Source organism: Protomyctophum parallelum (genome assembly GCF_964188405.1).
Source record: "Protomyctophum parallelum genome assembly, chromosome: 7".
Classification (NCBI taxonomy): Eukaryota; Metazoa; Chordata; class Actinopteri; order Myctophiformes; family Myctophidae; genus Protomyctophum; species Protomyctophum parallelum.
The window spans coordinates 21,068,133-21,090,530 of record NC_139705.1 but is presented as its reverse complement, the minus strand read 5'-3'; the positions used below and the strand labels follow the sequence as shown (position 1 = coordinate 21,090,530).

The 22,398-nt window shown below is 40.5% G+C and overlaps 2 protein-coding genes across 9 annotated transcripts in view; both read right to left on the bottom strand.

The window, feature by feature from the left end:
• Positions 1-487: 487 nt before the first annotated feature.
• On the bottom strand, positions 488-16,063 carry phf8 (PHD finger protein 8). 4 transcript variants are annotated; one of them, XM_083770257.1, is made up of 22 exons: positions 15,788-16,063; positions 14,852-15,159; positions 13,014-13,099; positions 12,742-12,871; positions 11,297-11,457; positions 10,809-10,950; positions 10,130-10,316; positions 9,511-9,673; positions 9,319-9,406; positions 9,074-9,180; positions 8,889-8,980; positions 7,905-7,994; positions 7,540-7,818; positions 7,321-7,403; positions 7,016-7,200; positions 6,705-6,790; positions 6,397-6,518; positions 5,940-6,280; positions 5,496-5,591; positions 5,301-5,410; positions 4,835-5,198; positions 488-2,157 (listed from the first exon to the last, which is right to left on the bottom strand). In XM_083770257.1, the coding sequence occupies exons 2-22, from the start codon at positions 14,947-14,949 to the stop codon at positions 2,069-2,071; spliced, it is 3,099 nt and encodes a 1,032-aa protein (XP_083626383.1). In that variant the 5' UTR covers positions 14,950-15,159; positions 15,788-16,063; the 3' UTR covers positions 488-2,068. The 4 variants fall into 4 exon arrangements, with proteins under 4 accessions (XP_083626383.1, XP_083626382.1, XP_083626384.1 ...); XM_083770256.1 differs by having other exon boundaries at positions 15,793-16,063; XM_083770258.1 differs by having other exon boundaries at positions 7,019-7,200; positions 15,793-16,063.
• Positions 16,064-17,994: 1,931 nt separating this feature from the next.
• The window catches only part of wnk3 (WNK lysine deficient protein kinase 3), a 68,802-nt gene continuing 64,398 nt past the window's right edge, over positions 17,995-22,398 (bottom strand). For all 5 annotated transcript variants that reach the window (XM_083769367.1, XM_083769369.1, XM_083769370.1 and 2 more), the window contains one exon: positions 17,995-20,529. In XM_083769367.1, coding sequence (XP_083625493.1) covers positions 19,969-20,529 — 561 coding nt within the window. In that variant the 3' untranslated portion in view covers positions 17,995-19,968. The remainder of the gene's footprint in view (positions 20,530-22,398) is intronic.

The following is a 22,398-nucleotide window of genomic DNA, read 5'->3' as shown; positions in this document are numbered from 1 at the left end:
AAACAAATGTTTTATCCCAAAGTTGACTGGGAAAAGTTGCTGTTAGAATAAATGAACAGCTGCTGTAGTAATGCTTAAACAAGTCACCACTAAAGTATGGAGAACAATAAAGGAAACAACCCTGAGAATAACTGTGTGGTCCACACTAATCAGTCAAAAATTATCACTGGAGTGGTTTGTTATTACAAAGACCCATGAACTGTACCCACCATAAAGTAAGGAATAGCAAATAAAAATTCATGGGAAGAAATCAAACTGATGTAAAGACTAGATGTGTTTAATACAACATGTTCCCCTTTATATCTTTAGGATGACAGTAAAACTCAGTGAATTCAATCTTTGAAATGTGTATAAGAATATTGGTCCAAAAAAAGCAAGCAAGCGCATCCATGGAAAACAATCCATGTTGTTATACTATATTGGCCCTTTAGAATAAAAATATCATTTTTGGTATGGGGCACTCAAATAATTTCAGTGAAAGAAAAGCAACTTTGCCCAAGGTGTATTTTATCTGTTCCAGGCCGTATTTGTATTTAACACATCATGTTTAACATATACAGTACACTGACAGTGTGAATATCAACAGTATTTAAAATAACTAACAGATTAAACCAAACAAGGGCAGTTTGTTTTAGCGCAATAAGTTCATTACATTGACAATACTACATGAACAAACTAAGCATGACATATTTACTGCATACAAATAAAATAAACTACATACCGTTTCCAAATACAGAAATGCATCATTTACAATGTATGTTAAGAAAGATTTCAAACAAAGTCTCCTGGAACTATAAAAGAAATTAAATTACAACATTTATTTACACAATACATATCAATCCATATACCTAATCCCAACCTTAAATGTCTTCTCATAGTTAAATCTACAATTCCTTTTGATGCTAGATCATTCCTAAAAGAAAAAGAAAGCATGTCTCTAGATCTGGTCCATGAATGTTGCTCAGACATGGGATGCAAATTATGATAAACTGAGAGGCGGTCTCTTCAGCTCACATTTTACTGTTTTGTTTAGCTATATAAATAAATATTTACAATGACTTGAATGAACCAGTAAAAAATAATGAAACAATGAAGATACATGTTTATACAGTTATTACATGGCTGACGATGCAGGGAGGGAAAAAACTGAAATTTACATTATAGTTGAAGTGCTGACATCAATTACATAAAGAAAAGGAACTATAAGGAGATGGCAAAAATACTATATTAAATAAATATGAATAAATAAAGTTGCATGATGCAATGTCTCCTTGGAAAGACAATTTTGGCATCAGCTTAGCACTTTCTATTCAGGTATTAGGCTATTTGTAATAGTTTGCCAACAGCAGGGACAACATTACATTGTTTTAAAATGAAATGTAACATGTGGCACAGTGGCCATTTACCACATGCATAAAAACATTTGCCAAATTCTGTCATCCATATAACTACTGGTGTTATATTATATATCATCATTCATGGCAATGATATACAGTATGCCACTGAAATGCAAGGAAAACAAAAAACTGGGAGAAAGGACAAACAGTAAATCCTGTCCAATTAACACTATTTTACCTGACAAAAAAAAAGTTCTTTCCCTTTACAAATTAATAATAACATTAGAACCTCAATGCCTAAATATAAACAAACTCAAATAGCCTAAAACCTCAAACCTCAATTTAATGTGCTATCTAGTCTTTTGGCTAAATCCAAGTCTGTAAATTTGGAATTACTACTTAATTCTCGCAAATGTATTTTAGAAAAATAGTAGGATTTACCCACTTAAAAGTTAGTTACCAAGTGTGAAAAATGTTTAACCATCAAATTAAAATGTGTTGGCTGTAACTTAATGTCTCCTCAAAATAAGCAATAATGTAATGTTATAAGTGGAAGCACAGTGTGAAAAAGATAATGTGTATTACGTTTATGAGAAGATGACATAACTAAATAACTGTAGTACAAAATATAAATCACTATCATCTGAAGCAGTAACTTCCTTGAAGCCTTCTATAATAAAAAGCAATTTTCTTCGTTCCCATGTAAAATCTTCAGCCACATTTCCAACACCTCACAAGAGAAGCTTGCCATTACGGTGGATTTTCAGGATTTTTCCAAGTCTCTGTTTTGCAGTCGCAAGTCCTTTCTTTGGACGCTTCCCTGATAAATGAGGGTGGAAGGAGAGCAATGAATTAGAAATGGTGCTGTTGCTAAAATTAGTAACTACTGGTTGATAGACAGTAGACACTATACACACACACATTGTCTGAAATTCACTGTTGATTATGGGGACTCCCTATATCCCAGGTGTTTCACCTCGATTGCGTCTAAACCCTAACATTTAACCCTAACATTTAACACCACCAGCAGTGAGTCCTGCTGGTGGTGCATGTGTAGAAGGCAAGTCCGTTGATATCGATTCATATTTCACCATTTTTTACAAGATTTCAGATTATTTTGATATTTGACCAATGGCCATTGATAATGATGTCACGAAACCCACGATAGACAATATCTGAGATAATCAATATAGTCCACAAATGTTCATCTATGATACATCACAATATCTGTGTACCTGAAGAAATACCAATAAAGAAGGCAAAAAGCAGGAATTATATATTTATTCACAGAATTGACATGAAGATGAACGTTTATCAGATTCTTTAAGCTGAATTCCAATACCCAATATCTCGGCCACTTGCTCACTCACACTCGGTCACTCCAGCATGGTGGTGTATGTGACAATCGTGTGTAGACGCCCAGGGATGTTATCTGCTAAGTACGAACATGTTCGCACCTAAAGCTTTACACCAAATATGAAAAGGTTGAGCCGAAAATCACCTTTTAACATTGGCCTGTTGCTAAGCAACGCCTCCGTCACCCCCAGCACCAGGATTTTTGCACATGGCCCCCATAGACCTCCATATGCCTCATGTCTCTGATACTACGAGGAATGTCCTTGGGGATCGTCATCCATCTGTGGTTCGGATGTGATTTTCTATCGCATCACTCCAGACGTTAGCGTTTCTGGCGAAAGGTAAACAGTGTGAGCTACTGCTAATATTATGCTAATATTCCGGTAAAGCAGAAATGAAACAACCTATATATACACGAAAAAACCCAAGCAGGGTTTAACTACCATCTCCCGCCACCAGGTGGAAGACAAAGAGTTAAAGACCTCCACCGTAAGTTGTTGTGAAGTCCACAAGATGGTCAAATATTTCGGCAGGTCACCAATTTCACCATAACACCACCATGCTGGAGTGACAGAGACCCCTTTTCCACCGGGGTTGAACCGGTTCGGTTCTTTCTTCCCGCTAAATATTGAACCAGTTCAGAGTGTTTCCACTGAAAATGAGTTGGTTCCGAACCATAAACGTTCGTTCCCAATGTGAACCACAAAACGGTGGTTCAGCTTTGTAATTGCACGCAGCGCTTTGTGAACCGAGACGATATAAGTGGGTGTGTCAGTAGGTTGGAACTTGTCAGTGGATTGGAACTTGGGAGGACGTCGCAGACACAGTGACACACGCAACAGATATCTTTGAACAAAAATAAGTTTACATTAATTGCCAACGCAAACATGAAACGATCCAAACGTATACGGATGCATCGCGATCCAGAATCCAGCTGAGACTTGCGGGGCGTTATAATAACTTGTAACCTTGACATCACAACCTCGTGGATACTGTTTACATCGGTTTGTGTTGTGCAACGCCCTCGGGGCGCATGACGGATCCTTCTCTTTCAACATTTTGTGTTGAGGTATAATAGCGCCACCAAATGAACCGGCCGTCAATCTGGTGGAAATGCAGCCGGTTCGCGACCGGTTCGCAAAAAGCACCAAGGTTCGGAACGGCACTGGTTCTGAACCGAAGTTCTTTTGGTGGAAAAGGGGCCTGAGTGTAAGTGAGCGAGTGGCCAAGATTTTTTGTTTTGGAATTTGGCTTTAGTGTGCATCACAACCTGACCAGTTGTACAGTACATGAACAACAATTTGCATAGTGCCTCTGTAACATAAACTGACAGCAACCGACCCACGACTCCATTTAATAGTTAGTTCTTGGTTCCAGCCGGATTTCAAAACTAACTTTTTTCACCGCCCTCCCAAAATACTAATTCAAATGTAAAAATATTGATACCCAGTGCCAGCGAGTGTATTAACAAAAGGAAGCACGACAAATTCGACAATATGGTAGTATACATTTCTTTGTCTCACCCCTACAATGACAACTGAGGCCACTTTTACACAGCAACGGTCTCCAGAGAAAACGGCAAAGTCCTTTTGCACTCTCACTCTCACTTTGACAGAAAACGCTGTAGTGTGCATTCCAGGTGGCTAGGTGGGGGTGACACACTGCCAGATAGGCAAGGCATGCATGTGTACTACAACCACTTCCGTTTGTTTACATCATGGTTTGGTTTACATTCACCAATGCAGCGGCTCGCTAGTCGGTACATTTGTATTCGTAGGATAAATGGGGCGAGGGAGCACAGTTTGCTCATCCTAGAAACTCCAAATATCGACTACAGCTCTACACCAATGTAATAAACATAAGCGCAGTGGGTTGACATGAGCCATGATGTCACATGTTTTGCGGATTCATCATTTTGTCCGTTTACATGGAGACGCCAGGAGGAGCGTTTTCAAAGATTTCCACCATGGAAGGAGTTTTCACTTTGCTGTTTTCAACTCCTGAAAACACTGCAAACAATACTTTATTTTGCCGTTTTCTATGGAAACCATTCTAATGTAAAAGGGGCCTGAATTTCTCTCCTTGGATCAATAAATGTTATCTTATCATTGGCTGTGAAGTGTTAAGCCACCAATGCTTACCTTGACCAGGTCCTGTAGTGCCTTGGCTTGTTACGCCTGCAGGAGTCCCACCTGATGGAGAGTAAGTGCTGCTGTTCTGAGGAGAGAGTGAAGGTCGCCTAGAAGTGAGGAAAACACCGGGGGCCATGGCTCCACTGCCTCTGGGTCCTCCGGGGCCAAAGGGTCCTGGTCCTGCTGTGTATTCATGGTCCAGCAGACTGGCAGAGTAATACTCCATTCTCCTGTCTGGACTGAAGTTTGGTGCAGATTCTGGAGCTGCTGGAGGAGAGGGTGGAGCTGGTTCTACCTGGACAGGAGGTGGGGCTACAGGTGCAGGGGGACGCGGTTTTTTGGTGTACTTTCTCTTGGCAGGTTTCTGCTGCTCCTAAGTCATAATAACGGACAAAAAAAAAAGATTAGAGCTCAAGTTCAATGCCACAGAGTTCATAGGTTAGTTGGTTCAGCTGATACTGTCCCGTTAACTCACCTGTTGTGCTAGCTTGGCAGCAGCAGCAGCAAGGCCAGTTTCTACTGATGCTACTCTAGCCCCTTCCCTCGGTGGGCGCTCCTGTTTTGGAAGGGTTGGCATCACCCGGGCTACAAAATGGCAACAAAATGTTTAGGGATCAAACCACCACAATCTTAAAACTGATGTTCTCTGTTATGCAACTACGTTGATTACCTTTGGGGCTCCAAGGCGTGTCATCCCAATTTTTCTTCCGTTTCATCCTGGCTTTGTTGGCACGGTCCTCCTCATCAGACTCCAAGGAGGGGTAAACTGAAAGACATATTTGAGAAATCAAACAATAGGTTGATCATTAACTAATCGTAAACGTTTGACGTTTGTGCTGTGACCTGCCTTGACCATCAGCAGGCACAAGGAAAGTGTGTGACTGTGTGTGTGTGTGTGTGTGTGTGTGTGTGTGTGTGTGTGTGTGTGTGTGTGTGTGTCATGTTGACCGTGAATGTGTTCATGTGTGTAATTTACATTCTGTGAACTTGTTTGGATCCATGCAACTGACCTATTTCGGGTACATATGAAAAATAGTTGGTCCCTTTTAAAATATATATATAAATGTGGAAATAAGGAATAAAATAAGGGAATTCAAATGTGTGTGTCTCTCACCATAATCTGAGTCTTTGAAACAAGTGCCCAGAGCCTCTTGCTCATCTGGACTGTCGTCCTCACTCAGATGTCGGGCAGGCTTTTTGATGGCCCGTTTCCCAGGCCGCTGCTGAATGGCAGGCTTCTTCTCAAGATTTGACCCCGACTTTTTTATACCTCCAGTCACCCACACTGCCCTCCCTCCCTTCTCCTTGACCACTCCCAGTCCCTCGGTCAGGCCCCCAGAGATGGAAAGGGGAGATGAGGATGAGGAAGAGGACGACGAGGAGGAAGGAGGGTTAGCCATGGAGAGCATGCCTTGGATTGCATCTCGGGTACTGGGAGAAGCCGGTGCTTCCTCACTGAGTCAAAGAAAAGTAAGATGATGGTTACAAAAGCAAGACAAGAGACCCTGAACTGGTACAAAAAAGGTTCATTCTTAGGTTTTATAATGCTTTAACTACACTATCAAACCAACCTGAGTGGAGCAGAGTCCAAGCCTGCCACTTGCTTGCTGGCTTTCAACAAGTCCAGAATGCCTCCAGCTCCACCCTTTACTCCATGGGCTGCCAGTACCTCCTCATCTGTGGTATAGTCCTCCTGAAACCACATGAGCATAAATGCATAACACAGTTATCAATGCTGTATGACAGTGGTTCTATTTTTGCCGTACGACACCGGTATAAAACGGACTTTAGACAAATAATGATAGAAGCGCAGAGTATCGGAAGGTTTGATTATAAGACATATTGCATTTTAATTTGGATATTATTCATATTATCTCACCTCAATGTCAAAGTCCACCTCTCCTGGCTCTCTGATACGATTGGGGTCAGAGCAGGGTTTGGCTCTGGGAAGTTTCCTAGGAAGACCTGAGAGGACACATATTTTTCATTCGTTATACAGATTTCAGTGGTTATAGTTCAGTGACTCCCAAATCAGATGAAATATTCCTTTTTAGAGCAAAAACGTTCCGTTCCCCCTTACCCCATTGTCGGGAGAAAGGAATGGCAAGACTGGTTTCACATCATTAAACAAGTTCTCCCTAGATCAATTCAAATGTTCATAGTTCTGTTGAGTCAAGATTGAATCTTTACCACTACTTAGTTTCTTCTTCTTTCCAGATGCTGCAGGCTTGCGTCTTGGAGGCGGAGTTTCATCAATCTGCAGCTCATCCTCAGATTCAAAGTCGGAGAGGCTGCTAGACCCCTCCATGTCCAGATGCTTGTACTGTCCAGCACTTCCTGCTCCGTTACTGCCACCTGAACGGCTTACTTTCTTCCTACAATCATGGTAAAGATAAGACCAGCAATGAAATAAAGGTTGGGAAAGAGTGGCACCTACTGTATAGTAAGAAAATATAGAAAATGATGAAATTTATGGAATCAAAGCTAAAGCTTACCCTTGAATTTTACCATTGGTCAGTACCAGTTTTAGCTTGCTTTTATTTAATTTCCCTTCAAACCCATCCAGTGGTAGGTCCAACTAGAGTGCAAGAAAACAGAATTGTGAGCAAACAATAAGGATAATAAGGATAGAGTGTAATAACAAAGTGTAATAATACAAATGACTAGTCCGTGTACATTCTTGGTGTCTTCTGTGAAGTCTGCTGAACTCGTACCTTATTTTTGTTTTTGGACTTCCCAGGTTGGAATTTCTTGAGTGTGTGCTTGGTGTGGATCTCAAGGAGGTCCAGTTCCCCCGCCTCTTTTAGTATAGATTTCTGGCCCTTCTTCTTAGTTCCAGGGGGTCCTACAGCACCTGGAACATCTTTAGGTTTGGGACCTCGCTTTTTGCCAGGGGGGCGGCCTGAACTTTGAGAGGTGGTCAGTGGAGCTTTGGAGAGAGGCGAACCAGGGAATTGAGTTCCAGTGCGGCCAATATTTTGCTGAAAGATGTCCTTGGAAAAGAGAGATTTGTTAGAGACTTTTACTGCATGAAAACTGTATGACGAACTGTAAGTACATTTACTCTTCTGCCAATTACCTCAACCAGGCGGATTTCCTTGGCCAGGTCCTTTATTAGCTGCGTCGTCTTGATAGTTTCTGGGATCTCCACCTCATGGTCACTCAAAGCCTGAGTGTGAGAAATTCATAATCCATCATATACGACAGCATCATTTATGGCTAAAAGAGCTAGGGCCCTATATACACCAGTGCCTTTACCCCTTATCCCTAAACTTCTTTGCCTTTTTTCTTTACCATTTTGAAAAACATAAAAAATTTGTTCAAATAGCGATCTACATCGACACGTTGTGAGCTTGTAGATCCTCATCATCATATATCATCTCATTCTGGCCGATCACAATTTGCGTCCTCACTTTTCCATCTTCACTTTTGTCTTCAATGTTTGCGCTTACACAAACCCGGAAAGCTGTGCATAGGAGGGACTAGCGCCCCTCAAAAATTGTAAAATTAAAAGACGTTTAGAGATAAGGGGAAAATAGGGCCCATAGTGTCAAGACTAATTTTAGAAAGATCCGTTCTATAAATCTTGTACTGTATAATTACTGGCGAATCAAAACATTTTCCAAAGCATACTAAACCTTTTAGTTTGGGATATTACTAAACCCGAATTTTTTAATTCAAACTTTCAGGTGATAAACCAATCTTAAAATTACTTTCCACAGTTGTTGAATTGTTGTACTGCCAGTACCTTTAGAAATCGTCAATAAAGTATTCAATTATCTAATGGCTCTTTAAAATGTCAGTAGAAAAATAATTACTAGAACAGTCAAACCCTAATTTTCAGGTACTTTTGTGCTTTTAACTGCATTACACACAATGGTAATATAATTTTGACAAAAGTTATGATGATGATTGTCATACAGTACTGAAATTAATGGAAACCAATGGCTTTCTGGAAGGTTGGGGTGGGAGGAATGTTATGCACTGGAAAATGGCCACCAGTAATATATATGTCATTAACATATTGGTATGGTCCTTTCAGTAAACAAGAACTCTGAGTGACCTCTTTGCGAGTCCAGGTACGGAAGGCATTGTTCAGGGCCTTTGCTCCGTGGACCAGGTAAGTAGCAGGATGTCTGCGGTTTTCTCTCAGACCTGCAAGAGAAACCAGCAAAAGCGTTAGTGAGATCACAATAATTTATTCATTGCTAGTAATAGAATTCATGGGAAGGCAGTGAGGTCCCTTACCTCTAAATGTATCAAGAAGGTGCTTTCCGACATACCAGCACATAGTCTCAAAGTTGGGGAATTTGAAAAGATCTGCTGTACTTAATCTCTTCTCTATTTCATATGCTCTGAGGGTAAAATGCAGCACAAATCAACTTGTGATCAATGGAAACCACAACCTGGAATATATATCTGTGGATAGATGACTTAAGACAAGTTCTAAATACTACCAAATATACTGTCAAACAGAAACAGAGGGGACTAACCGTAGCTGCATGTCAATGTTGAGACTGTGCAGGAAATTCCCTCCAAAAGCCAGGCAGTCTACTGGAGTCAACACAGAATGAATCCACCCTGGAAGACAGACAGAGGAGACATTTTAATCCCACTAGTGCAATACTACAATTACAACTACTGTGTATGCAAAACCCAAACAACTAACAAACATTATAGCTTACCTGTTGGGATGAAAAGAGTGTTTCCTTGTTTGACAGAGCATTTATAGCACATGTCAACTTGATCGCCGAAGAACATCTCATTCTGACTCGATGAGGCGTTCCAACGCTCAAACAGGGCCAAGTTGGCTGGTGTGGGTGAGATCAGGTAGAAGATTTTCTCACCCTGAAGAGTGGCAAGGATACATGTAATACTGTTATTTATGTCTTCAAATCAAAAGCTCCAATTAATTCGTCCAATAAAAACGCATTCTCAATTAGGTACAAAGACATACCATAATTAAATGTACAAATGCATGTTCGTGAAAGAAAGGTGGAAAGCCTCTTGATAGCACAAGTATGTTTAATATTGTTCACAATAGTGCATAACATAAAAATTTTTTTGCATGATGCTCTCGCTTTGTTAATTTATGCAAGCGTTTGTTTTTAGTATAGTAGACAGAAAACTGAGGGCAGAGCGAGGGAACGACATGCAACACAAGTCTTCAGTCGTAAACAATATGGTGTGTCCACATTATCACTGTGCCCCCAGTTTCATTGATTTTCTGCACCAAGTTCACCCATTAAAACCAAAAAGAATTTATCTCTCTCCAAGTTAAACCTTTGCATTTTCCCCACTTACCCTCAGAACATGATACCACACTGAGGTGCCTCCAAAGTCAATGTGGAAGTCTGTGTAGCTGTCCTTCACTCCCATCAAGCAATACTTTTGCACGTTAGGGCGCTCAAACACAGACTCCTCGGGCCAGAGGTTTTCCACCCAAGACAGTTTCCTTACGATCTTTGGAGTTTCTACCAGGTTTGACAGCCTGAAATAGGAACACATTCATAATTTATTTGACCTGAACTCTCAAGAGTTGACATACATACATGTATAACATTCAGATGGTTAACTAGTTGAGCCTGAGGGAGAAATTGTATTAAACCACTTACTGTACCCATACAGTAAATTAATGGACTATGGGTCACTGATCCATAATGAACTCCAGATCTCACTACGATGGATTAGGATGTTATCTGTTAATAACAGTTGGTATACTCTTGCCTATCCATCTGTAGCTAAACAATCCTCTTTAGCGAGCAAGCTCACAGTTCTAACAGGAACAAATAATTTAAAATGTCAAAAATCTTTTTAAATGTAAATAATAGGGCTAGACTACAGTTTAATACCCATAATTCTTTTTTGGTTAATCATTCTTCATTACATTAGTAGGGAATAAAAAATATGGCATTGCGGTGGCTTCAGATGATTACATAATATTCCTCCTCAAGCCAGAGTTTATTATAATATCCAGTGGTACCTAGTCTCAGAGAACTCCAGGCTGATCACATTGAGTACTTTGTCTCTGTTTGGGCGGTTGTAGTATTCCACAAAGTCTCCTAATCGCATCTTCATATCACTTTGACGAGATACATCAATCACATCAATTTCTTTGTCGGCACCTAGGATCAACACATAATCAATTTATGAATGAATTTATATTTCAATAACTGATTTTCAAGCAAACAATACAACAAACAACCGAGGAAATAATCAGACAAAATATTTTTTCTGAGCCTGGGAATCTTAATGGCAAAAACATCTTGATTCCTGTCATCCAGGGAACAATAAAATATGTTATTTAGGACAAAAGTTAATCTCCCTGGCTGATAGGCAGTTGTTACAAAGTGTATTGTTTGAGGCGAGCAATCGTTGGCATTGTGACCGTGACGAGTTGTGGATCGGCTAAACAAAAAGAAAGGGTGAAAAAAGTTAGTCTTGAGCCCTGTGATCTGGCTAGAGGCATACCGATGTAGTGTTCCACATCGCTGACACCAAACGACGAAGGGGGCAGGTTCATGCCCAGGCCATCCCGCCTTAAGACCAGGACAGGAACACTGAACGAACGTTCCTCTAGAAACTCAACTGTCAGCTGGGCGCCTGAGGGCTTCAGCAGCACCTCGTCCGCACTGTCGTAAAATAAGTCACACACACACAGAGACACACGCACAGAGACACAGACACACGCACATGATTGTGACCACAATATTTTTCTTTACATTTTTAAGTTATGGACATTAAACAAAAACTTTATTCTTCAGAGCTTTTAAAATATTTGTTGTGGGATTATGCTGTCATTATGATTTTGCAAGTATTACATAAGAGATGCTGTGTCATCAGCATCTCTCATGTAGACATGTAATAGTTGAAAAATGTTAAATAAAGTTGCATAAGATGCTTATGACATTTTAAGTAAGTTAAAAGTAAAGATTTACACTCTGGACAGCCAATACAATCAAGTTGACATTGTACAGTAGTCCTGCCCCGCCATGGAAAGGGTGGTGCATCGTTGGTTGTCAGTTCTCAAAAACGTTCCCTTTCAACAACAAAAAATCCCTGTTAAAGGATAGGTCCAGGTGGCTGATTTTGACGTTTCTATGTGTAACAATTGCAAAACAAAATTACTGACGGAGATTTGATTTATTTATTAGATCCCCATTAGCTTACTGTGAGTCACAGCAGCTACTCTTCCGGGGTCTTAAACATATCATCATCAAAAGCATTTCTTATTACATACATTCACATTCATCCAACACTACAATACATCACAAAACAACTCATGATCCGTCTACTACATTTGAGAATGTAGTAGACAGATCACGCTTACTAATGGGAGAATGCCATTCCAATGGCATTGGTCCTTGTTAACAACATTTGGTTTTTTTAAACGTTACAGATTCATTACTTGTTACTTGAATTTGTGTGTCACATGTCATAGTCTGTCATGTCAATCATGTCCTGCAATTCCGGACCAGCGCTTTTCTTACCGTAATCAGATGTTATTATCCAACAACCAGTGGTAGAGGCGATGGGGGAAAAAAGTACTCCATCCAGAATGCAGTAGAGCTCAGAGCATGCACACTGGGTCATAGGCTTGTTCGCCTTTTTACAGAAGCCCCTTTGGGACAAAACACTGTACATCGTATATATAACCCAGCATGCACGGTCGGAGCTGCAGTGCACTCTGCAAGGAGTTATGTAATTTTTCACCTGTATCACTAGTTATTGGATACAATACCATCAGACTACAGTAAGAAAATGGTTAATCTGGAATTCTCCTTTAAGTACAACTTTGGTATTCTATTTTATGCAGAAATACATCAAACCAAAGAAGACCAAAGACCCCTGAACACAACTAATTGAAATTATAAATAGAATGATTTGTGCACATGATGCTTCAAATGTAAATGTACCTTGGGAATGTGCGGCTGCGTAGCTCCCTGACGAACTGTGGACTTCCTGTCTTGACAGGTCGACTTGGATCTCTTGCTACACTAAGACCACCATCTGCTGCCTGCTTATTTCCCCCACGGCGCTTACGCACTGCATGGAAGAGAGGGGAAAGACAATCACATTTACAGTATTTAGTTGGGGCATACAGAAGTGTTAGCTGTACTGTAAATGACCACAGAAATACTGAATGCAGTATGGCATGAAGGCAAACCCAGAAAGAACTATAACTTACTGACAGATGGCCCATGGGAGACCTGACAGTTGGGGCAGTGATACAGATCAATCTCTGCAGCTTTGTCCTCCTCCACTCCAACACAACTGCAAAGAAAATGATCAATTATTACACAATGGCATGCAGAATAGGTTTATGATCAATTGACCAGGTAAATGTGTTGTACTTTGAGGTTGTCACAATAGTCATGTCGAATTATGCCCAGAACTGATAATGGCAAAAGTTGTTGAGTTTTTCCATAATTCACAAGTTACCATGGGGAACTTGTAATACATTAGTGACTAGATGTAGATTATACAATACAACAATTTCCAACATCAAGTGATGTGTAATGCTGGATACCAGCACTCACGAGTAGTCCTTTACGGCACTTTATTGTTTAATCTTAAATGGGATAGGTATGCTGCAAGCAGCAACACAACGAACGCGTTTCGGCCAACGGCCTTCGTCAGCGTTGTATATGCTGTAAACAGGGCTAAGTGTCACATTTATACTGTCCGATATAATACATATATCCAATCCAACATTATTAAATAAGCTCAAAGGGCATAACTGTCTAAGTCCTTAAAGAGGTGGGGGGAGTTAAGGCAGACGAAGGCCGTTGGCCAAAACGCGTTCGTTGTCCTTGGTGGATTTTCTGCCATCCACATTTCGGATTTAATTTGTGACTTTGTACTGCGACGCTGGCGCCATGTAAACGCTTCTGACGAGAGGTGTGTGCTTGTTCCAATGCTGCGGTGGTGTGTGTAACAAGAGTGTGTGGGGGGCGGGCGAACTCAGACTTCTTAAAGTGAACGTGTATGCTGGCCCCTGGAGCTGGGGTTTATGCTAACAGCTAGCGGTAGAGATAGAGTTAAAGGACTACTCCGTGAGTGCTGGTATTCTCCTTCTTCTAAAGTGATTCCTGACCATGCACCCGGAAAAAAATTCTAAGAGAATGAGACAGGTGGAGTTCCTTCTTTCCGAGATACAAGAAGAAATACAAAGCTACGCAGCATCTGTTACTTTGTAGCTTTGTATCTGAAGTTGAAACCATCTCAACTTTTTTTGTAGCTGTTGTAGCTTTTGTAGCAGCTACAAACGTCTGATGCATCTTTGTATCTTCATGTTCCTGTCTTCCATTGAAAATCAATAGTAGACTGTATCTTTGTATCTGTCTAGCCGCAATTTGCAAAACTAGATCTTTTTTTAATATGTTGAATCTAGAGTTGCAACCCGAGCCATTGACAGCTTATTGATCCAAACAGAATGATTCTGTTGTATTAAACAACGTTAAACTCACCAACATTGCAGCTGTACTAAAAGCTTGAATTATCCTCTCCATCTGCAAAGTGTTTGTTTCATAAAAACCCACCCTAGACATGTTATGAGCTAAATTCCGTGCAGGTGATTATTTAGTGTTGGAGTTTGGAAGCGCTCGTTTCAATAACGCAACCACCTGCTGACTCCTGCATTATGTGCAATTTCAAAACACGTGGTACGCAGGGTCGTTGAGTGATATCCAAGGAGCGCTTCCAAACTACTTAGAAAAATAATCACCTGCTCGAATGTCTTGACAGAAAGTAGCTCATAATAACATGTGGATTTTTATGAAAAGATAGATAGAAAGAGGATAATTCAAGCTTTTCATACAGCTGCAATGCTGGTGAGTTTAATATCGTTTAATACAATCAGATTTCTAATGGATGTATGGGTTGTCAAGTGTCAATGGCTGTTGTTGCAACTCTAGATTCAACATATTAAAAGAAAATCTAATGTTGCAAATTGCGGCTAGTATCTGCTAGTGTGAACAGCTGTGACAGCATTAGACAATGTTCATTTTATAAACACTGACTCACCTCCCATGGAACCAGTCTTGACAAATGTCACACTCTATCATGAAGCGTGTCACATCATATGGCAGACGACACAGGCAGTACACAGGTACTGAGGCCATACTGAGCAGGTATGGAGATGGTAGATCAGCACCGCCTCAAATATCAGTCAAAAATAAACTCCAGGAGACAGATGCTATGCAATGTGTCGAAGGTGAACCGAGATCCTGGGCAAAGCTGTTACTGGTGGTGAACAGAGCTGCGCCTCCAACACCTGACTTTCAGATTCCCACTTCTGGCAAACATGGCACACACAGCATTCACCTGCAAACCTGTTGAAATACAGCAGCACAACGAAGAAGCTGTGAGAAATATGAATGGAAGTTTAATGTTTTAACTACTACTTAGCATGTATTGTAACCCTGAGCACAGATAGTAACGTCCCTTTGTTCAACGTACAGAAAACGAGCTAAATAAGCGTCAAGTCCTAATAGTTAGCAAGGTAATCTTTGCAATTTTTAGTTAGGTTGAGATAGTATAGTTTGCTGTCAAACAAACTTTTCACCTTGGTCTTATTATTACGTTACATAAAATCCGAGGCACGGATAACTTGCTGAAAGCACACACAAATAAAAAACAACTAAACCACCCGTCTGATATCTAGTGTACCCTGCTAGCTGATTAACTAGCTGTAGCTTTCTATTTGTAAACACTGGATGTTGATAGTACTGCCCGGGGCGCTAAAACATTTAGCAAACACGCTAGCAAGCTAGCCATGCTATGTTACTTAACGTCAGATATCAGTTATAAAAACAAATCGTATCTTCCATTCTAATACAAAGTAATTGTATTTATGTTATATCACAATTTCACTCAACAGCAAAAAATAGATTTTTTTTATATGCTCAAAAAATGATTTGTTTTTAAATACGTTGGCTAAATCGTTTGTTAGCAACTTACCATACCTTGTGAGCTAGCGGTCAGAAGCGGATCAAATCCCTACGATAGCTCGGGGGTCGATGCGGCCTTATTGTTCAGGGTAAATTAATCACAACTACTGCCACCACATTCTATTTTAACAGCTATGCAACGTCCAAATATAATGAATCATGTCCAGAAGTTAACCCTGGCAAGGGCGAAATAATGGAAAAGACACCTATATTAAAGCACACTGACTGGAAATAAATGAGCACATAAACGCATCAGCGCCATTTCAAAGGCAACAGCGCGAGACGTTTGTTTCGTTGCTGACTGTCTGTTGTTGAGGGAACAATAAAGTTGCGCCTGTTCACAGGGCTGCATTCAGCGAGACGACGTTGCGAAATGGTATTCGCATATAATATATTATTATAACTCAATTGAATAATACGCAATGCCTTCTGGCTCTGGTGGAAAAACTATAAGTAAAAAGTATCAATACCACAATCTAGAAATACCAGTTAAAAGTAAAAGTTGTTAACTCAATATAATTAAAGTAGCCAAAAGTACTTTCGGCATAATGATCATTCTGCATAAAGTCCCATTTCACGGTTAGGTTCAGTATATTTAAAAAAAAAATGAAAATGAAAATAGTAAAAGCTCACAACACATCACAACGCATTATGAGCTTGTAGATCAGCTAATGCATTTTTTGTAAATAATAATAATAATAAATTAATAATAATAATCAAAATCTAGTAACTATAAGTAGGCTAACTAAAGTTTTCAAATAATTGTAGTGAGATGTAGGCCTAATGGAGTAGAAGTTAAAGTGTACTGAAAATTGGTATATAGGCCTACTCTAGTAAAGTTTAAAAATAATCCTCAAATTTGTACAGTACTTTAGAGGCTAAACGTTGGCAAGATATTAATATTATCACTTTTAAAATTTCAACAAATTTCCACTGGATAGGCACTGGTAAGGACACAACAATAAGTTTTGATGTTTAACTCCATCATTTATTTTGATTAGTTACAAAACATAAATAAAATCAACAGTTGAATTAGTTACAATTTACAGAGGCTAAATCATATGCAACATACTTTTCATTGTCTACGTTTCTCTGTTTAAATATCCTTTAATCATTGGTTCTCAGTCATGCATTGTTGGTAGTCCCCATATTTTATTTCTATATTATTTTCTATGCAGACCTGTAGGTATATCATTTACTTTGGCCCAGCTGAAATATATTTCCCAACAGACCAAAACATTCTAAGAATCATCTGTCTTGGCCCATAAAAGATGTAATAAAACCAGGGAGTCCCATATCTATAAACACGGATGAGAACCAGTGATTTCTAGTTTCAAATAACCTCTGATTTATAATGATGAGAACACAATTTTACAATTTTTACAACCCCAGTTCAAAATACAAAAATAATCATTTTTCCTTTTAGATAACATTTTGGTAACACTTCAAGGACAGGGCGAGTTCCACATTTCATATCATGAATATCATCAAAGCTGTGGCATGTGGTCAACATGTTAGTAATGGACATGACAGCACAGTAACTCACCTCCACTAATAATGAACTACATCTCTGTGAAAATGTGGGTTGTCTTTTAAAACAACATAAATACTGAAAACCATTGTTAAATTCTAAATTATGTGTAAAGTTTTACTTTTGAACAACCATAAGCGTAAGCACAAACTGTTCCTCCTTCCACTCTCTTATTTTAAGTGCGTCTCTGACTCACACTTTGTACAATCTCCTGTTTGCCATGGCACAGAATCTCACAATCATTCATTTCAATTAAACAGAAATGCTGCTTTGACTATAGACTACTTGTCCTACCAAGTAAGGTTTCAAAAGATGTATCAATGCCTGACCATTAATGGCCAAATCTGTATATGGCTAAGTACACTGATAACCCAATAAAACATCAGTAGATGTATTACTCCGTTTCCCTGCATCTATCACATAAGTGAATTTAGAAATAGAGGAATGAAATGTTATAAGTAAACCATTTGAAGTGTGCACAAAGCACTTAATAGGCCAGCAGTCTAGCTTATAAAAGAGTCACACACTTTAAACAGCCTATGATGGTGAATGACAAGTGGTTCTTAACTGATATAATAAAAGGATCAGCACAATCCTTGACAAAAAGTCAAGTGAGTGGGGTTCACAGAATGCTACTTAACAAATTAGACCTAAAAATAAGATCATTATGGTTCTGTTCTGTTCTGTTGTTTTTTTTTTTTTTTTTTTTTAACATTTTGTTTAAAGGCCAAATCAGTGATACACATGTAAAACAAATGGGTAACCCCAACACACACACAAAAAGAAAGGGAAAAAAATGAATAAAATGCAGTGGAAATATGGTTTTATTCTCTAGATGATTGAGCTCTTGATAGGAGGACTAACTATAGACAACAGATACATTTTTTTTAAACTGCATTTGTTGTGGTTTGGGGCTGTAATACTGTAGGTTTGTTTATATTGGTAATGTTTGTAAACGTTGGAGTAAAACTAACATATTTGATGATTCATGATGGGGTAATAAAGTTCGAAATTGCAAAAAATTAACTTGTGGATATGTTCAAAACAATCTCAGAATGGACCTTTAAAGAGAGTAGCCCAGGACGTGAGCTTAGAGTAAACATTTTAAACTGGGTACAGTATATCGTTTGATGAGAGGCTGTTTTTCTATGAAAACAATGGGGATGCAAATTATGACGCAGTGCAGCAGTATCACAAAGATTTGTCACACAGAAACAAACACTCTCACAAAAAAGTATTAGTTCGAAAAGGCAATATGGGAACAACCTGTATGGCTTCCCCATTCCACAATAACTTGGCAGTTTTTATTTTTTCATCTTCCTCCTCTGTATGACACCTTGATATGCATTGCTGCAATTCTAACGCGAAAATGTTTAATGTAAAAGCCTATCAGAGACTGATAAATGACCCAATTTGGCTGTATACAGCAGATGTGAGCTTCAGATAAATGTGTCAACGGATTGCATTGAGTTCAGGTATGTCAAGATCATGCAGTCTTGAGTTGAGTGTAGTCTCACTGAAAGTAGATGCCATATCTCAATTTCATCAACATATTACCAAGATGAGCTCATTAAAACATCTATCATGTGACCTGTGTCAATGCAAATTTCAACTCTAATTTACATCTACAAAGTAAATTAAAATACAAACTAAGTACATGCTGTGCACGTGCATGACACTGCATAACAGAGTGCTCGTGGCTTGTGGTAGTGTTGGAGGCCAGATTACATTACCAAGCTCTACTGTGTAACATGCTGTTGTCTTAACTGCGTTATAGTTCACTGCCCATTGAAACACTTTGTGCTATAGGCTTATACTTATTAAAGGTCAGTTGATTCTGTCTTTGATTTTTTTTCTCCCAACGTGCTTCTATAAAAATATTTGTTTTATGCCTTACAGACAAATCACTACAATACATAATGATCAATTTAGATGACAGTTACTAATTGCACTTTTAAATTCATAGTCCTTTCAATGTAAGTAAGCATTGACAAATAAAACATAAAATGTCAATAAATGATTTCAAAAATCGTAATTAATTGAGGTCAAAAGACGAAGGGATATGTACTCAGACAACACAAGACATCACAATCACGCATTCACAATCACAAATGTGCGCATGAGCACGCACGCACGCATGCACGCACGCACACACACGCAGAATGTATACACCTCAACACCCAAACATACCTCTATTCATAACCCCCTGTCCCTGGGTTTCCATATTTCCCTCTGTACATACTAGAATCTACCATCTCTCATCTCCCATCCTTTCAGGAAATACACACAAATCTAAAATCCATTATCAGTCACATCCTTCTCTCTCTCACTCACTCTCTCGCACTCTCTCTCTCTCGCGTTCTCTCTCTCTCACTCTCGCGTTCTCTCTCTCTCACACGCACATACGTACACACACGCACCTGCGCGCACACACACACACACACACACACACACACACACACACACACACACACACACACACACACACACACACACACACACACACACACACACACACACACACACACACACACACACACACACACACACACACACACACACACACACACACACACACACACACCATCTTGTTCCAACGTAATATTCCGGTCCCTCGCTTCTTTTTAAACTCATCATCACTCTTTGTCTTGGTTTTGTTTTCACTGCTGTCCCAGAGGAAGAGTGGAAGTGGGGGGTGTTGGGTGAAGTTTGGCACTGGAAGGCAGAGCAGCAGTAGAGCAGGAGGAGGAGCAGGAGGAAGAGGAGGAGGAACAGGAGCAGAATGTCCCCCCAGTCGCAGTGCCACAGTCTGAGGGCACCACGGTGCCAGCGCCAGGCAGCAGTGACCCAGCCGGGGGCATTTGGGAAGGCAACAGAGGTTGACTCTGAGGCGGCGAGTGGGGCAGCTGGGCGATGGGCTGTGTCTGTGGTTGCATGGGCTGGGTCTGAGACAGTAAGGGCGCTTGCATCCGGGGATGAGGCATCTGCTGGAGCAGTGACGGCTGCTGGTAGGGCATCTGCTGGAGTGGGTGGGACTGATGGAGGTGTAAACTTTGCTGCAGCTGTGGGACTTGAGCCATGTGCGTTGGTGGCGGTGGCCCCGGCGAGCGCAGGGTGGCCAGGGTCCCGCCTCCTGTGTAGTGAGACGAGGCGGACACAGGAAGGCTGGTAGGGGCTGGGGGGCTCAGTGGAGCCACTTGGAACCAACCAGGTGGAGCCACCTGGATGGAAGAGACCAGCACAATGACGATCATGAAAAACCTTTTACTCTGTAATATTATAATACAGACAGGGAACATTACAGTACATAAACCTTGGAACAAAATCGTTACCAAGAAATGTCTTCACCAATGTGTTCATAAAGGTGTCTAGTAACAAAAGGTATCAATAAGTGATAGAACCCGTGAATGATAGCTGCTTAACCCAGACCTGAGGCTGATTCTAAAAAAGTTTTTTCAGAAAAACTCATGTTGCTATTGTATATAGTTAAAAAGGTTATCTTTGAAAAGCAAAGAAAAGGTCCTGCACACTGTCAGAAACTTGCCAAAAATGTTGGCATCAACGTTGGGTCAACGTTTCGGTCGATTAGACCTTCATCAGGATAAGACATTGTCTGTCCTGTCTTTGTTTTTCAAAGAAAAAAAGTATGTGGTGTGCATCGGCCTTTTGCTAAAAAGCTATTGTATATAGTTAAAATGACACAGATGCTTTCCTGGATTGAATGGGGTACCCACAATCTCATCCGGAAAAATTATCAATTTGGCCTAATCCATTGCAAGCACTTGTTTTCCAGCTCACCACAAATCAGTTTTTGGGGAAAATAAATATGCAGCATGCATGCAAATTAAATTAGCATTCAATAATTCAAGTACTATGAAATACTGCTCCACAATGTCAAATGCCTGATGAGATTAGGTTGCCTGGAGGATCTGGTACATCCGGAGGGCAAAGGGGAGTATAAGGAGGCCAGTCTCTCCTCTCCTATGTCTGGCTCAGACAGCTTGCTTAGACAAGGCCCTTCAAGGCTATAGAATGGGAAACCTGGGTGCCCATTGGAGAACCACTGCAAGTGTTGCAGGAGTGGGCGCTTTTAAAATAGCTGCAGACAGGAATGGGTGGTAAAAAAACTGCACTTCCCCCCAAATCCTGCACCATCTGCAATAAACTCGATGTTGCATATAGCATATGTGGTTGTGCTTTAATTTAGCTTGATATGAACACATTTATCTTATGACTAAACACAGAGGATAAATAAATGTAAAATATTGTTTGCGGCAGGTGTGTGCAACTGTGCATAGTGTAGTAGTAAGTTCAGCTGAGCCCACCACTGTGTCGCTGTCCATGGTGCTACAATGGCCGCCTCTCTCTCTCTCTCTCTCTCTCTCTCTCTCTCTCTCTCTCTCTGTAGCTACATGCTTAAACATGTTGGACAAAATGTGTTTCGGCAGGCCTGTATGAAAAAACTTTGGACAGACAAATGCCCATTCATACGTCTCCTACCAAACTCTTCTGTTTTCAAAATGCCATATCCCGCCTACTCAGTAATCTGATCAATGAATCTACCTAGCAACCCTGTTGCTCTGTTCGATTCTACAGCTGCTTGTTAAAAACCTGGGAAGCCTGGGTCTCGGGAGGCTAACCATTGGCATATTTTCTGGGGGTGCCCAGTGATTAAAACCTGCTGGACAGAATTTCAGAGATCAATAAATGCGAGGCGGCCTTTTTTCCGACACCCAAATAGCCGACGGGACAATGGTCCGACAGTGTCGGACGCAACGCAAGTGTGTGTGCGTGCGTGCGTGGGTGCAGCGGCAACGCAAGTCAGTGTGCGTGCGTGGGCGCATGTGTGTGTGAGAGGGGGGGAGGGAGAGAGAGAGAGGGGGGAGAGACCCTGCTGCGATCGCGGAAAAAAATAATAATCCGGGACCTCCGTGATTTTTTTGGACTCGACACGTCCCAGACGAGGCTCTGTTCTGGGGTAGAAAAGTGGAGCGAGTCCCTGGCAGAGCCTGGAAGTCCCTCGGAGCCCAGGAGGTCGGGGGCTTATTTCCCCCGTCCCCGCCGACAAATGCACACCTCGGTTTTCTCGG